This window comes from Nipponia nippon, unplaced genomic scaffold (genome assembly GCF_047370975.1).
Source record: "Nipponia nippon isolate SJK-2023a ecotype South Korea unplaced genomic scaffold, ASM4737097v1 scaffold_7, whole genome shotgun sequence".
NCBI classification, from domain to species: domain Eukaryota; kingdom Metazoa; phylum Chordata; class Aves; order Pelecaniformes; family Threskiornithidae; genus Nipponia; species Nipponia nippon.
This window is the reverse complement of record NW_028262391.1, coordinates 11,237,008-11,252,658: the sequence shown is the minus strand read 5'-3', so window position 1 is coordinate 11,252,658 and position 15,651 is coordinate 11,237,008. Positions and strand designations below refer to the sequence as shown.

The window sequence follows — 15,651 nt, the reverse complement described above, 5'->3', positions numbered from 1 at the left end:
GGCTCCCTGGGCTGCATCAAGGCGATTCAAACCTTGAGGCAAAGCGGTTTTGCAGATCCTCTGTCGTAACCTCACCCCAGAGGCTGCTCCCCTGCCCGGGGCAGCACTCTCCCAGGGCTGGGAAGGGAGCTCCCACAGCCCCGGCAGCTGCTCTGCCTCCCCGCAGGTGGGGCAGTGCTGAGGCACAGCCGTCCCGACGCTGTCACGGCACGAGGACGCTGCGGCTGGGGAAGGCCACACGAAGCCCCCTTTTATTGGGGAAGTCCTGCCTGCTGGGGGTCCCCACGCTGCCCCCTCCGCACAGTTCCAGGGCTCGCAGCCCTCCTGGGATGGCTGGTGGCAGCCTGGGAGCCAGGTGGGGAAAGAGCAGGCAAAAGGGGCAGTCCCAGAGACCAGTTGCCATCGTCTGGCCGGTCACGCTCTCACTGGGCCTTCTTGGAGATGGGTGCGGGCCTCCTGCTCGGCGGGGGGGTGTGCGGTGCCGGTGGGGGGGCCGTGCCGTACCAGAGCTGGAGCAGGACGAGTCCGTGGCAGATGTGGAGGGAGAGGGAGCTGCAGACCGTGGAGGGGTAGGTGTTCCAGCAGAGCTCGATCACACCCAGCAGCAGCACCCTGCAGGGAGGAAAGCTGGGGGTCAGCATGGGGGGGGAACACGCCAACTGCCCCTCGCTCCCAGATCCCCCAGCAGCCGGGTGGTCCCCCTCCCTGGCAGCACGCACTTGGGCATGTGGGCGAGCTTGGCGGTAGGGGTGCACCAGAGTAAGTAGGGCAGCGTGTGGAAATACCAGACGTAGAACTGGTAGTGCAGGGATCGGCTGCAGCAGACGCCCAGGAAGTTGGAGGAGAAGAGGATGAAGACGATCTGTGCACTGGCATTAAGGGGACAAACACGGGAGGCTGGAGGTGTGATCCCACAGCAGCTCCCCAACCGCAGAGCACAACTCCTTCCCCCGGGTCAGGCTGGTACTGACAGTGCAGCAGGACCGGGAGCCTGTGAATGCCGAGCCCGAGGTCTGCCCTGCCCTGCCTTCTCCCCCCATCCTTGCTGCCCACCCCGCCAAAGGATATTGTTGACGGTCAAGGGAGGGGACGGGTGTTTCCTTTCAGCAGGATCCTTCAGCAGAGCCAGGATGCTCTCTTTGGACCTGAGGGGGAAGCACAAACATCGATCTCAGCTGCTGAAAGCCTCTTCCACCCCGACCTTCCCCTGTGAGCCATGCTTGAGCAGTGCACGCCCCGAAACAGAACAGTAACTTCCCCCCGACTTCTGCCTGCAACTGCAGAATTGCAGCACTGTGGGGACAGGGGGGGTCATGGACCCCATATCCTGCATCACGGGGGCTGATGGGCATCGGCTGCCAGGGACCAGCACCCATGGGGAATCCTGGGTCTCACCTGTGCCACCGGTGCAGTGCAAAGAGCCCCAGGCCAGCCAGGTGAGCCAGAAGCAGCGCAGCGTGGAAAGCCCGATTCTGGAAAACCTCTTCTGGGAGGAAGCGCCAATTCACCGTCCATTTGAACTGGAACTGGCGGCCCAGGTCAAAGGAGCGAGTCAGGTATCCCACAGGGTTCACCAGCAGGAAGGGCAGCCCCAGAATCACCTGCCGGAGACACACCAGCACCTTCGCAGCAGCCGTAAGCCAGGTCCCCGCCACCCTTGCCACCTCCCGAGAACGCCAGTACCGCATGGGGCGGCAGGGACAGTCAGCCAAAGATGGGAGCCCCATGAATTAGATCATTTATCAACCTCCAGCTTGTTGCGCGGGGCCAACTCAGATGTTGGTACCACTGTATATCCACCCAGAGGTCTCCAGCCCCCAGGACAGCCAGGCAGGATGCTGCGATGCAGGCAGGGCAGCCCACTACCCCCTGCCGATGGGGCTGCCAGCCTGCCCCTGGTAGCTGATATGAGCAGGGACCCACCTGGAGCAGGGCACAGATGCAGAGCTTGGGGATACAGCCCAGGAGACCAAACCGTTGGAGGAGGAGGAAGAGAAGTCCGGGCGCGAAGAGCAGGATGTTCATCTTCACAGACACAGCCAGGCTGAGTGGGAAGCTGTGTTACCGCTGCGGCCCCCCACACGGGTGCCCAGGAGCCGAGCTCGCTCACACAGGCAGGACACCATGGAGAGCAGCCCCCACCCTGCCCGCAGACCCTCACCTGAAGAGAAGGCAGCCCCAGGACCAGCGTTCCTCCAGGAAGAGGTTGATGGCAAGGAAGAGGATGGCCATGGCGACAGGGTCGTTAAAGAGCCGCAGGACAAAGATGGAGTGGATGCGGTAGGAGGCGCAGCACATGAAGAAAAAAACATACGGGGGGACCTTGCAGGGGACGGAGAGACACGAGGGCAATCAGCAGCCTGTCCCGGACCCCCTCACTGCCACTGAGCCCCTCCAAACCTCAGACCCCAGCCCGTTTGGCCCCGGTGAGGACTCAGCAGAGCAGGAGAGGCCCCGAGGCAGCCAGCGAGTCCCCCTGGCTCCGGGCTACCTTGTTGGTTCGGCAGTAGATGCGGAAGACGAGGAGAAGGTTGAGGAGGTAGAGGCCAGCGAAGAGGTACTGGGCCAGGCGGACGTCGGTGCCGCGGCCCGTGGCGTAGTACAGCCCCAGGAAGATGTAGACGAAGCCGGCGGGGTAGCTGCGGAGAGACGGGAGTGAGGGGCCAGGCCCTGGGACCCCCCAGGAGCCCCCGGTCACAGGGAGCTTGTCCGTCCCCGTCACTCACACCAGCGGCCCGGTGTCGCCCTTCAGCTGGGTGTAGTCGAGGGTCCCGTTGGCAAACCCCTCCACCTCCTCCATGTAGGCCTTCCAGTCGATCTCGGTGTCTGTGGGGAGCGCCGGGGCTCAGGCGGGGGGGGGGGGGGGGGCTCCCCCACCCCAGACCCCACGGCCCTGCCCGGTCCCCGCCCCCTCCCTCGCTGCCCCCAGCCCACCCCTGTCCCCCGGGGGATGCTGTCACCCCTGGGGGCCGGGGGCAGCCCCGTCACCCTGCCAGCGGGACCACCCCCCCCCCGCTGCACCCCAGCGCCCGGGGGCGAGCTGTCACCGCCCGGAGGACCCCCCCGGCACTCACAAGGAACCCTGCGGATGACCCAGAGGTTAACGCCGCCCTCGGCCAGGCAGAGGCAGGCGGCCACCAGCGGGGTGTAGCTGGGTTCCAGCAGCGCAACCCGCCGCTCCCGCCAGGCCCGTCGCAGCGCCGCCGCCCCCCGCCCCGCCGCCATGGTCGTCCCGCTGTTCCGTTCCGTGTTTCCGGCCGGAACGCTTAAAGCGGTGGCACTCACTGAAACCGGAAGCCGCACGTGGTGGGCGGTGCGGGCAGCACGTGGCGCACGGTGCTTCCCCCCCCCCCCCCCCGGTTATGGAGCGGCGGCAGCGCGCGCCCGCCGCCAACCGCCGTTACCGGCAACGCCGTTTTTGGGACGCGTTGTACCGGCGGGAAGGCGCCGAGCCCCGGGAGTGGTTGGGGGGGTTGTCCCGGTTCCTCCCGCAGCTGGAAGGCGAGCTGCGTCCCGGTGACCGTATCCTCGTCCTCGGTACGGGCTCGGTGGAGGGCGGGGGGCTCGGGGGTCCCACCTGCGGGCCCATCCGCCGACAGCCCGGTAGGTTCACCCGCGGCCCCCCCCAATGGGGGGGGCCGCGGGTGAACCTACCGGGCCGGTGGGATTAAGCGGGTATAATCACCGATCCTGTTACCGGATCAGCCGCCACCAGCTGCGCTTAATAGTGCCTAAATCCACCCCCCCCGGGGGACGGCTGAGCTGCGGCCGAGCGCATCCCGAGGGAAAGGGGCCTCTCCCGGTGCCCGCCCGTCCGTGTCCTGCGGGGGCCGGGTGCTGCCTCTCCCCGTTAAGCCCCCCCTCCGATGCCGCACGCTGCCCTCGTTTGCCACGGGTCCCTGCCCCACGGCACCGCCGAGGGGGGGGAAGAACCGGGGACACCCCCCCCCCGTCCCTCTGCCCTTTCCCGGCCTCCTGCATCCCGCCCCGGGGCGGGGGGATCCGGTGTGCGGGGGCTGCTCTCACCCCGCGGCCCCGCAGTACCCAAAGCCCCCGACCTTGCAGGAAGGAGGGGGGTAATTAAGAACCAGCCCAGCGCTCACTAATTAGCACCAAGGCGCTGCCCTGCGCCCTCTCCAGCTGCCCCAGCCTACCTGCACTCTCCCCCGGGTCCCAGGCAGCGGGGTTGGGGTGCAGGCAACCCCCCGAACCCCGGTTGAACCGCATCCCGGCACAGGTTGCGGCAACAGCGCCCTGAGCCACGACCTGCACGAGTTGGGCTACACCGACGTCACCAGCATCGACTTCTCCCCCGCTTGCATCGAGGCCATGCGCGCCCGCTACGCCCGCTGCCCCGGCCTGCGCTGGGCCGTCATGGACATCCGCGCCCTCGCCTTCCCCGACGCCGCCTTCGACGTGGTGCTGGAGAAGGGCACCCTCGACGTGCTGATGGTAGAGGAGACCGACCCGTGGGACGTCTCGCCCCAGGCGGCCGCCGCGATGCACCGGGTGCTGGCGGAGGTAACGGGGTTGGGGGGCAGAGGGTGGACCCCGTCCCCATTTGGGGTGGGTGTAGGTGTAGAATGTCCCCTCGCCACCCTGCTTCCCTGGGCATGCCCCCACTGGTGCCTCTGCTGCCCCGCAAAGGAACACCCATGGGTGGTCCTGGCAGCCTTGGGGGTGGGGGACCCCCCCTCTCCCACCCCACTGCCTTCCCCCCAGGGTGGTAGATGGAGCAGGCTGTGTCCCTGGGGTCCTGCTGGGGGGCTGGGTGACCCCCCTCTCTTTATTTGCACTCTAAATGTGAAGGGGTGGCAGGAAAAAAGGGCCCCATCCTGGCCTGGGTGGCTGTAGGGGCACCCGAGGGTGCCCAGGGGGGACCTGGGGCGGGGGGGGGGGCACGCTGAGGTGGCCCTGCCTGCCCAGGGCAAGGTGATGACCACAGGGCTGTGACAAGCTCACCTCCCCCCCCTCCAGCTTCGATCTCATTAGCCGGGGTCCCCATCGGTCCAGGGTTGCCATGGCAACCCCCGTCAGCATCGACAGGGCCTTGGCGTTGCCACAGGGACAGGCAATGCCTCCAGGCCCCGATTAATTGGCGATGGAGGCAGGGACCGGATTGAACCTGCCCCGGTGCGGGGGTGCGGGTCCTGGCAGCCTCCCCTGCCCCAGGGGAATTACTGCAAGGATAATTAATTGCTGTGCCTGCCCGGCACCCTTGGGTGCAGGCACAGGGTGCTGGGAGGGTGCTCGTGGCTACTGGCCCCCTATCCTTTCTTGCCCCCCTGAGCCCAGGAGGGAGCGGGACCCCAGGCACTGTGGGCAGGGGGGCTGTCCTCGCCATCCAGGCCCTGCCCTGCCCTGCCCTGCCAGCTCAGCTGCCTGTCCTTGTCATTCGGCCAAACAGCGAGGATTTAGCTCTTTTTTTCCCCTTTTTTTTCCCTTTTTAATCCCCTGCTCAATCCCTGCCCTCCCCCAGCATCTCTGGGCACCAGCCTTCGCCTGCAGCCGGTCCCCAGTGTCCTCGTCCCCGGGGGGATTCGTGGGGCCTTCCCACCCACTTGCTGCTTTGCCGGTCCCTCCGTGCGGGTCCGGCGGTGGCTGGCACCCCGTTTCTCATGAGGGGGCTGGGGTTTTCACAGCCTCTGTCCTGCTGTCCCTGCAGGGGGGATGTAAGGACCCAAAAATCCACCCTGCCTGCAGGGATGCCCCGGGGACAGCCCTGTCCCGGTGATCCGGGGGCAATGAGGAGGGGGTGACGGGTTAGTGCCAGAGCGGGGAGCAGCCGCCCTCGCCCCCCCCCGCGCCGGCCGGCGGATGGGAAGGTTTCCTGCGGCCGTCTCCAAGCAACGGCCATTAGTGCTCTATTAACGAGGGATGGGATGCGGGGATGCAGGATGCCTCGCTCAGCTCCAGTCGGAGATCCCTGCCTGCCCCCAGCCCCGGGGACCCCCCCCCGTGCCCGCCAGTTGGGAAGCCGTGGGGTCTTTCCAGGATGGATGCATCCAGCGCTTTGCAGGAGGATGCTGAGCTGGGTGCCCAGAGGGGGGATGCAGGGACCTGCCTTCCCCTTTTCCTGGCCAAAACCACTAAGGTTTGGTTCAAAAGCCCCCACCGCAGCTGGGGGGGACACACAGGCTGCCTGCTCCCCTCTCCATCCCTGGCCCCAGCCAGCGCAGAGCCGTGGAGCTTCCCAGCAGGATTAAACCAGAGCTTGGGAAACCCCAGCTTGGCCCCCAGCCCTCTCCCCTGCCGCAGTGGCTCTCTGCCCTTGCAGAGGGGGGATCTGGGGGTGTCCCCCCCTGGGGCAGGGTGCCGACAGCGGGGGGGTATCACCGGCTGGGGGGTTGGCTGGCTGCCCATCCACCCCGGGCGCTGCCTTTGCATGCCGAGCACGCGAGCGCTGGCCGTAAAAGCCTTTTGACATTGGATAAAGCCAGGCAAGAAAATTGATGTTCTTTTCTATCCTGTTAGCGGGGGCTTAGTTCCAGCGGGGAGAAAATGGTGATTAAAAGGGTCGAATCCTTTCCCGTCCAACCCCCCCACACACACACCTCGGACGCTGGGTGTTGGTGGGGGGGTGGCACTGGGTGCCCCAGGGAGGGGTGGGTGGGATGGGGGTCCCACACTGCTCTGGGGGCGCCCTGTACCTGGGAGGGTGAAGCTTTTCCCTGCACCAGGGTTGGGTCTCTGTGCCATCTGCTGTGCATGGGGTGAAGAGTTTTGGGGTGCAGGGAGAGGCTGTGGGTGGGGACCCCCATTGCCACTGAGCTGTGGGTGATCTGGGGACATGGCAGAACCAGGCATGGGGGGGGCAAGGTTAGGCCAGGAGATTTGGGGGTGCAATGGGAGAGGCTGGGGGGGATCTTTGGCAGATGGTGATGGGGCTGTCCCTGCCAGAGGGGGTGAACCTCACTGTGTCCCCTCCGCCCTGTCCCGGGGGTTCTCCTGCCGCAGGTGAGCCGGGTGCTGCGCCCCGGGGGCTGCTTCATCTCCATCACCTTCGCCCAGCCCCACTTCCGCAAGCCCCACTACGCCCAGGAGGCCTTCGGCTGGTCCCTGCGCCACGTCGCCTGCGGGGACGGGGACGCCGGCGCCTTCCACTACTTCGTCTACGTCATGCGCAAGGGGCAGCCCCTGGACGCCCCCGACCTGGCCCTGGGGCGCCGGCTGCACCAGCCCCCACCGCCCCCTGCCCCGCCACCACCACCCGCCCCTCCGGACAACGATGAGGACTATCTCCTTGCCATCCAGCTGTGACCCTGGGGGGGCTTCCCCGGCCTCCCCCCCACCCAATAACGCCTTAAGCTGCTCCACCCTTGCGGGTGGGGGACAGGGAACCAGTGTCGTCCCCCCAAGCTGCCCAGTGATGTGAGTAATGGGAGAAAAGAGGGGGGCTTGGCCTCCTCCTGGGGGGAGCAGCGGGATGCTCCAGGGATGCTGTGCTCCTATCTCCAGCCCTTCTCTCTCCCAGCTGGAGAGCAGCCAGGGCTTGGGGCTTTGTGGCCGGTAATGAAACCAAATCGGGTTTAATTCCACCCATCCATCTTGCGGGGAGCAGCTCCCTGCTCCCCCTCCCTGGCACAGGCAGCTGGGCTGGGGGCAGCATGGGGGTGCTGGCACTGGGTGCAGGGGGTAGGATGGGGGGTGCTCACTGCTCCCCGTCATGCCACGGGACCCCTGGACCGGCCTCCTCGGCTGTGGGGGTGCACAAGGGCACCGTGTCCTTGTCACCCCCCAGCCCCGGCCGGGGGTCCGGGCTGGGATGTGCCAGCGCGGGGCTGGGGGCACCGTGGAGTGCGTGTGCGGGCAGGGTGGCACATCTTCCCCCATCCCCCTCCATCCCTGCTCCTGGTCGCAGTGACAACCCCAGTGTGCTGCACACGCCTGGCCCGCCTCTGCCTGTGCCTGGGGCCGGCAGCGCGGTGACACGCGTGTGCCGGGGCTGGTGACAGGCGTGCCACCGTGTGCCGGCAGGGCTGGCTGCGCATGGGTGCCAGCGCGTGGGCGCTAGCATGGCGGCTGTAGCGGGCGCGCAGGTGCTACCAGGGGTGTCCCCAGGGGCCGTTTGAGCACCAAACCCCACCAGGGTGGGCAACACCAGGGGGCACGGAGGGGACCCCTCCTCGGAGGGATGGCGGTAACGTAGCGAAGAGGAGCAAGCTGCCGGGCTGCTATTTCTGGCAAAAGGCATAAGTGGGTCAGCCAGTGGCTCCCCCTGCGCTGGGAGCCGGCGAAGGACTCCGGGGTCAGCCCCCCCCGGCCATGCCACCCTATCCCGCAGGCACCCCAAAAACCAGCCGGCGCCTGGGAGGAACAGAAAGGAGCAGGCGGCTGCCGGCCTCGCCTTGGTACATGAATGTATTTTATTCATTGCATTTTGTTCACCAGTACAGTGAAAAATGGCATTTAAATTTACAATGGATCATTCGTAGAACATCATGACACAAGTATCTTTTTTTTTTTTTTCCCCTTTTTTTTGTGGTTTTTTTTTTTCTCGGTTTTGTTTTTTGTTTGGTGTTTTTTTTGCGTCGTCGTCTCCATAAATGCCACTCGTAGGTTATTGAAAAAGATGACGAGTTTCTCATGCACATCAGACCCCCCCGAGAAGCTTCTTAAAAAATAAAATTAAATTAAAGTACAAAATTAAAAACAACGACTCAGGCCGGTCCCTGCCCTCCCCGCTCCCCCCCCCCCGGCCCCACTACCCTCGAGCGAGGGGCAGCGCTGGGACCCCCCGGCACCCACAGCCGGCCTGGGGGGCTCTGGCCCCGGCGCTGCCGGGAGGGGACTGCGGCGGCCGATGGTGCTGCCGAACCCTCTGGCTGGTCCCGCTGCCGGCGGTGGGGGTCAGGCTGGGGGTCCCCGCTCCCCTCCCCACATCTTCAGCTTTCCTCACGTTCCCTCCGTCTTTCTCACCCCCCGTTTATTTTCCCCCCCCTCGGTTTTTTCTTCTTTTTTTGTCTTTTTTTTTCTTATGGAAAAAAATATGAACCATTTTTTTTTGTTTGTTTGTTTTCCCGATGCGGTTACTTCAACATCTCAACGTCAGCAGATCGTTTTTAACAAAGATTCGGATATAAAAATACAAATATGAGGAGTTTCTGTTTAAAAAGAAGCGTGCTGGAGTGGTGGGGCTGACCCTCGGCCCCCGGACCGGGCGCCCGGGCCACCAAGCTCATGCAAAAAACGATGGAGCAAAAAATGTCTCTGGACAGCAGCGCTCCCCCCCCCGGCTCGTGGGGCCGGATCCCCCCCGGGATTCGGGGACCCCCCGCCAAGGAGGATGGGGGGGGACCCCCCCGGGGAGGGGGGGGTCTTTGCCCAGGGTGGGGGGGCTCGGCGGGTGCCCTCCCCCTCCCCGGGGGAGGCGGAGGGGTAAAGTGCATGGCTCGGGGGGGGGGGGGGGGGTGGCAGCGGAGCCCCCCCCGGGCCGGGGGGGGGGCACGGGCATGGTCTCCCCCTCTTCGTCGGCGGTCCAGCCAGCATGCAGGGCCGGGCGGGCTGGGAGCAGGGCACGGCCTGCGGGTCCTGGCGGAGGGTCCCGGCTTACACCCCCGGCGGCGACTTCTCCGTCATGCCCTTGAGCACCTCGTCTATCCGGTCATCTTCGATCACCACTGCGGGGACAGGCGGGGGTGGGCGAGGGGCCCCCCCCACGCCCAGCCCCTGCCCCCCCCCCCCCCCCGGCTCTCACCCCACTCACCACCCCAGGAGGGCTCTAGATGTGCCGCCCCCTCCCCAGATGCTGGGGAGCGGGGTGCAGGTGGGTGCAATGGGGATGGGGGGGTCGCCCCCCCCCCCCCCCGCCTGGCTTGGGTAGGGGCAGCATCCCCCCTCCTGCAGCCAGCTGGCCCCCTCTGGATGGGTGGTTTGGGAAGGGGGGGGCAGGAAAGACCAGGAAGGACCCCCCCTCCTCTCTGCGGCAGGCGCTGATGAGAGCAACAGGACTGGAATGGGTAATGACCCAGCGGGGGGGGCCCCGCCAGCTCGGCGGGGGTGGCAGCCAGACCCCCGTCAGCATCACCCGCTGCGCAGGACACCCCACCGCCATCGGCATCGCCGTCGGGGGAGCCGGACAGCCCCCCCGTCAGCATAGCGGGCTGCACGGACCCCCACCATCAGCAGCACCATGGGGGGCTGGACAGCCCCCCCCCCCCCCGGTCAGCATCACCCTCCAGACACCCCCCCCGTCAGCATCACCATCGGGGGGGCCACACAGAGACCCCCCACATCACCATCACCGGCTGGGCAGATTCCCCCCATCACCATCACCCTCGGGGTGGCGGACAGACACCCTCCCCCCAACATCACTACCGGGGTCCTCAGCAACCCCCATCAGCACCCTGGGGGCAAATTGGCCAGACCCCCCCCGCCATCACCAACATCACCAGGGGAGCAGCCAGACCCCCCCCATCACCACCGAGGGGGAACCAGCCCCCCCATCACCCCGGGGGGGCTGCGAGACCCAACCACCACCACCGCAAAGGGGGGGGCGGGTGGAGCAGCCAGCAGCTCACCCCCCCTCGGGGCCGGGGTGTATTTGTGCTGGGGGGGGACTCTGTTCCCCCCCCCTTTTGCCCCTGCAGCTCAGGGAGGGGTGCTTGCCTATGGGGGTCCCCCAAGCAGGTGGGGTGGGGGCCGCAGGGGAGGCAGGGGCCATTCTCCAGGGTCCGCAAGGCATCGGGGAGGATCGATGGTGACAGATCGGGGCGCGGGGGGGGGGGCATTTATTTGGGTCCTGATGGAAGCAGGGGAGCTGCTCATGGGGGTCTCTGCGGCAGGCAGCAAAGCGGGGGGGGGGGGGGGCACACAGGTTCATGGAGTCCTGGGGGGACAGTAAAGGGGGGGGTGTTTGTTGATCAGCATCGCCGGCGGCTGCTGATGGGGGTCTCTGCGGCAGGGAGAAACGTGGAGGGAGAGAGGTTTATGGGGCTGGGGGGGGGCTGTTTGGTGATGCTGGGGGTTGTTTATAGGGATGGGGGGGACAGTCCAAAGGGATGTGGGGGCAATCCCAGGGGTGCTGAGGAGCAGTTTCGGGGGGGTCCCGGGGGGCATTCGCGGATGCGCCGGGGGGCAGCCCCAGGGGTGCTTGAGGATAGCCCCGGGGGCAGCCCCAGGGATGCGGCAGGGTAGTCCCCGGGGGCAGCCCCGGGCTGGGGGGGGCAGCGCTGGTGTCTGGAGCTGGGGACGGGGGGGGCCTGCGGTTCTAGGGCAGCGCCGGGTGCCAGTCGCAGAGCTGGGGGTCCCGGGGATGCCGGGGGGCAGCGCCGGGGGTGATGTGGGGCAGAGCTGGAGATTCTAGGGATGCTGGGGGGGGCAGAGCCGGGGATGCTGGGGGGCAGAGTCGGGGGTGCCGGGGGGCAGTGCTGGGGGTGCAAGGCAGAGCCGGGAGTCCCAGGGATGCTGTGGGGCGATGCCGATGGCGCCGAGGGGGGGCAGCGCCAGGGATGCACTGGCCAGTGCCGGGGATGCCGGGGACGGGAGGGCCGGATCCAGGGTCCCGAGGATGCCGGGGGGCAGCGCCGGGGATGCCGCAGGGCAGATCCGGGGGTCCCGGGGCAGAGCTGGGGATGGAAGGACAGAGCCGGGGGCGCCGGGGATGCCGTGGGGCAGAGCCGGGGATGCAAGGACAGACCCGGGGGTCCCGTTGGGACAGCGCCGGGGATGCGAGAACCAGCGCCGGGGACGCCGGGGATGCCGCAGGGCAGATGCGGGGGTCCCGGGGATGCGGCGGGGCTGAGGCGGGGGGTCGGGGGGCAGAGGCGGGGGGGTCGGGCGGGTACCTCTCTTGGCGCGGCCGATCTGTCCCAGCTTGGGGGGCCGCTTGCCCTGGTTGCCCCCGAAGAAGGCGTTGGTGTCCTGCAGGCGGCAGCTGAAGGGCAGCTCCCCCGCCTCGGGCTCGGCGCCGTAGCGGCCCACCTTGTCCTCGCCGTAGGGCAGCACCTGCGACATGGCGGGGGCCGAGCGGGCCGAGCCGCGCCGCGCCGAGCCGGGAGCCGGTCTGCGGCGGCGGCGGCGGCGGCGGGGAGGAAACCCGGGCGGAAGGATGAAGTCATGCATCCGGGGGGAGCGGGGACCCCCCCGGCGGGGGGCGGCTCCGGAGCGCCGCGGCCCGGCACGGCCCGGCACGGCACGGCCCGGCCGGGATGGGGATGGGGACCCCCGCCGCCGGTGCATCCCTGACCCGGTTGGGATGGGGGGGGGGGGGGACACCCAGCCCCTGCCCCGTCCCCAGCGCAGGGTGGTCTGTCCCGTCCCCCCCCGCCCCCGGCAAGGCCTTGCCGGGGTGGTCACCCCAATTCCGGGGTGTCCCTGTGGAGCGGGGAGCCCTGGGCACAGCCGGGTACCCCCGTGTCCGACAGCCGAGGACCACCAGGCACAGCCGGGCACTCCCCCAGCACACCGAGGTGATGCCAAACAGACTCTCCCCAACACCCCGCTCCGGTCCCCGAACCACCCCGGCACCCCCAGCCCAGCTCCCAGCCTCCTGCAGCCCGGCGGCCTCAACCCCCCCAGATCAGCTCCCACCCCGGCGTTTCCCCAGCCAGGTTGCCCCCAGCCCCCCCACTTGTGCCCCTTGCCCAACACCCATCCAGGCACCCCCTCCCACAGCCCCCCCCAGTGTTGGGGTCCCCCCTTGGAGCCACACCAGTCCTGCCCCAGCCCCTGCCAGTCCCCTTGGCCCCCCATGTGTGGGTCCCTGCACATGCGTGTGATCTGTGTGTACACGGGTGCCCGTTTGCATGTGTTTGCAGGGCTGCAGGGGGCACGTGGGTGTGATTCTGCAGGTGCCCGCGAGCGTGGCCATGTAGGGGCCGTGCCCTGGGACGCCCCTCGCCCCGTTTGGTTTGGCCCTTCCCTGGGGGCTGTCAGTGGACAAGGGGAAGGGGAGCCATCCCCTGTGGGGACCTGCTGTGGGTCAGGGAGGAGAGACCTACAAAAGTGGCCCCAGTGGCCCCCCAGAGCCCCATTTGTGAACCCTCTGCACGTCCCTGCCCCAGACTCACCCTGGCCCTTCCCTCCTGTGTTTTTTCCCTGTCAGTGCAGTGATTGCACTAATTGGCATTGGTGGCCCTGAGCGGCCTCACCTGGGATCCCCCATCCCTGTCACCTGGGGCTGGGGGGCTATTTAAGCTCAGGCTGGGGCTGCTGCTCCTTGCCTGAGCTGTGGGTACAGCCCTGGCCCCTGGACCTGGCTGGCTCCTGGACATGATGATGATGATGATGATGATGATGACGACGACGACGACGACGACGACGACGACGACACAGGCACAGGCTGGTTGGAAAGGGCCACCCTGTCATGGGGCAGCCCTGTTCCTGCTGCTCTCTCGCATCTAGACCCCACTGCTCGTGTGGGTGTGCTGGGTTGCAGCAAAGCCAGAGCCCTGCGTGGCAGCAGCACTTGCCAGCCGCATACCAGCCCCATGAGAATCTCCCTCTGGGTGTCTTGAGGGAGCAAGAGCGGGGGTTTTACAGATGGCCCTGTGGTCCATCTCTCCATGCCAGCATCTCCATGGCCTGAGATCCTGTTGAAAGGTGCTGCAGAAGAGCATCAGCCCCGCTGGTCCATGCGAGAGGGCAGGTACTTCTATTTTGGGAAGGCTCAGCCATGCCTTTCCCTTTGTGCCGGGTTCTGCAGAGCACGGGTCCCCTCCCAGAGCAGAGACAGGAAGGGATGGGGCAGCAGTGCCTGCTCTCTGCTGGCAAGGCAGTGCCGTTATTCCTGCCTTTGCTGGGGAACCAGCTTGAACTTTTTCATGTGACGGCTTCTGCTCCCACAAAAAGCGCCTGGGAAAATAGGCGAGAGGCCCACGCTGAGATGTGGCCTGCTTTTCCCATCGTCGAGCCCATGTGCCGCTGCCCGTGGGCAGGGACAGGCAGGCCGTGGCACGCGCGGGGCCGGGGGTGAGCGAGAAGAGGAGCAGATGGGCTGTGTGGGATGTGAGCGGGATCACTGCTGCGCTCCAGGAGGGTTTCCAGCCCGGCAGGCTCCTGGGGAGAAGCTTGAGAGGGGTCACCCTGGGAATGGCCCCGCTTATCCTGCACCTGTATCTGTACGGTGCCTTGCACCCAGAGGTGCTTGGCTTGGCTATGGGGTGGGTGGGAACTCTGTGGGGCTGGCTGGGGTTTGGGGGTGTGTGAGGGACCCTCCACCTAGCCCAGGCAGGAGGAGGGATGAATTCATGCCGGCACAGCTGGGCTGTGGGTGGGAGAGGGCAGCGCTGTGGCTCTGGGCACTGCATCTCCTTGGGATATCTCTGGCTTCCCCGAGGCTGCTGCTGGTCACACATCCCTGGGGGGGGGGTACCAGGGACCTAAATGTGGGGGGGTGGGCAGGGGGGTGCAGGAAGGACCCCACCCTCATTCCCTGCCAGTGCAGGTTGCATCCTGCCATGGTGAGCTGGACTGCATGCTTGCCTTCCCCTGGCTCTCATCCCACCTTCGTTATCCGTCTTTTAGCAGCCACGTAATCTCCTTTCTCGCTTCCTTTGCAGCCTTTTGTCCGACACAAAGCTGGCTCCAGAGGGAAGAAGGGGCTGTGGGAGCAGGAAGCAGGTGGCTCTTCCTGCCCTGGCTCCTTAAACCTGTGCCGCAGCCCCTGAGCTGGGACACCTTGCAGGTGACACAAGGGCTGGGGGCCAGCCGTGACCCCCCTGGGGTAGATATGGGGCCGGGCAGGGGGCATGCAGCCGGGCTCCCAGCCGCAGAGGGGCTGGTGATGGAGATTGCGCTGCATTGCCCGGCCTCGGATGATGCCCTGGGAGCCCACCAGTGCCTGCCATGACCCAGCCCCACAGCTGGATGCTGCCCCTGAGCCCTGCACCCTTGGGGGGATTCGGGTGCTCTGATGGAGGTGAGGGGTTTCCCTGCAGTCGCTGATGCTTCAAGTAGTTTTACGGTGGAGAAACGCCCTGTGTGTGCGCAAGCGGCTCGTGGTGGGGCATGTGCTGCCCAGGCTCTGCCGGGACCCCTGGGCAGCGAGCGCTGGACTAGATGGGAGCACCTGGTGGTCCCCAAGGCCTGGCAGGGATGGGGTCGGTGGCCTGGCAGGCAGCAGCTGGATGACAGGGGGCTTGGAAGAGGCAGGAGGCATCAGCCACCAGATCCGGGGCTTTCCCTAGTGCAGGTCCGGGAGCCTGTCAGTGCTGTCACCCGGGGCTGGCCCCATGGGGCTGGGGGCTGCAGAGGCATGCCGGGAGGCCGGCTCTGGTGCCTCCATCTGTGCTGCTTCCAGCCCTGCCAAGAAACGTGAAATGGCACTTCTGCTCCGCGGCAGTGGCAGCCGTGGCCCCGGGGGCCTCGCCGAGCGCCAGCTCCCTGCTGCTGGCACCCCTGCTCTCTCTGAGCACCCGGCCCGGCGTGGGGGACCAGCGAAGGTCACCGACAAGGTCAGGGATGTCTCTCCCCTCGGCTATTGCCGCCAGCTCTCGGTAGCCAAGCGGCTCCCAGGAGGCAGAGCCCAGGTGGGGATGCCGCTGTGCGTGCTGCCTGTGCTGTGGTCGGGCAGCTCCTTTGCACAGGCATTTTGGGGGAGCAGAGACATGGTCCCGGGCTGGGTGCAGGCGGTGGAGATGGCCACGTGTGCCGATGGCTGTGGTGGCCCTCCTCACCGTAGTGAGGAGATGTTGGGGGACAGGGGATGGG

At 67.0% G+C, this 15,651-nt stretch overlaps 3 protein-coding genes across 3 annotated transcripts; 1 reads left to right on the top strand and 2 right to left on the bottom strand.

Annotated features, from left to right (window-relative positions):
* Positions 1 to 225: 225 nt before the first annotated feature.
* Positions 226 to 3,243, bottom strand: ALG3 (ALG3 alpha-1,3- mannosyltransferase). Its single transcript, XM_087738966.1, has 9 exons — positions 3,075 to 3,243; positions 2,727 to 2,826; positions 2,492 to 2,639; positions 2,162 to 2,322; positions 1,924 to 2,044; positions 1,396 to 1,601; positions 1,069 to 1,145; positions 720 to 864; positions 226 to 612 (listed from the first exon to the last, which is right to left on the bottom strand). The coding sequence occupies exons 1-9, from the start codon at positions 3,223 to 3,225 to the stop codon at positions 423 to 425; spliced, it is 1,299 nt and encodes a 432-aa protein (XP_087595092.1). The 5' UTR covers positions 3,226 to 3,243; the 3' UTR covers positions 226 to 422.
* A 119-nt stretch (positions 3,244 to 3,362) lies between these two features.
* EEF1AKMT4 (EEF1A lysine methyltransferase 4) lies at positions 3,363 to 8,197 on the top strand. The gene is made up of 3 exons (XM_087738974.1): positions 3,363 to 3,537; positions 4,238 to 4,521; positions 6,958 to 8,197. Exons 1-3 carry the CDS (start codon positions 3,363 to 3,365, stop codon positions 7,258 to 7,260), a joined length of 762 nt encoding a protein of 253 aa, XP_087595100.1. The 3' UTR covers positions 7,261 to 8,197.
* Positions 8,198 to 8,347: 150 nt separating this feature from the next.
* Positions 8,348 to 12,031, bottom strand: CAMK2N2 (calcium/calmodulin dependent protein kinase II inhibitor 2). Its single transcript, XM_087738975.1, has 2 exons — positions 11,787 to 12,031; positions 8,348 to 9,620 (listed from the first exon to the last, which is right to left on the bottom strand). Exons 1-2 carry the CDS (start codon positions 11,953 to 11,955, stop codon positions 9,550 to 9,552), a joined length of 240 nt encoding a protein of 79 aa, XP_087595101.1. The 5' UTR covers positions 11,956 to 12,031; the 3' UTR covers positions 8,348 to 9,549.
* Between the last annotated feature and the right edge of the window lie 3,620 nt (positions 12,032 to 15,651).

Bases quoted from the DNA above. Each gene is read 5' to 3' on its own strand.
- EEF1AKMT4 (XM_087738974.1), top strand. From the start codon at position 3,363: ATGGAGCGGCGGCAGCGCGCGCCCGCCGCCAACCGCCGTTACCGGCAA. The intron at 3,538-4,237 runs GTACGGGCTCGG...ATCCCGGCACAG, and splicing joins TGACCGTATCCTCGTCCTCG to GTTGCGGCAACAGCGCCCTG. The intron at 4,522-6,957 runs GTAACGGGGTTG...CTCCTGCCGCAG, and splicing joins TGCACCGGGTGCTGGCGGAG to GTGAGCCGGGTGCTGCGCCC.
- CAMK2N2 (XM_087738975.1), bottom strand. From the start codon at position 11,955: ATGTCGCAGGTGCTGCCCTACGGCGAGGACAAGGTGGGCCGCTACGGC. The intron at 9,621-11,786 runs GTACCCGCCCGA...CTGTCCCCGCAG, and splicing joins GATCGGCCGCGCCAAGAGAG to TGGTGATCGAAGATGACCGG.
- ALG3 (XM_087738966.1), bottom strand. From the start codon at position 3,225: ATGGCGGCGGGGCGGGGGGCGGCGGCGCTGCGACGGGCCTGGCGGGAG. The intron at 2,827-3,074 runs GTGAGTGCCGGG...CGCTCCCCACAG, and splicing joins GGTCATCCGCAGGGTTCCTT to ACACCGAGATCGACTGGAAG. The intron at 865-1,068 runs ATATCCTTTGGC...ATGCCAGTGCAC, and splicing joins CCCTCCCTTGACCGTCAACA to AGATCGTCTTCATCCTCTTC.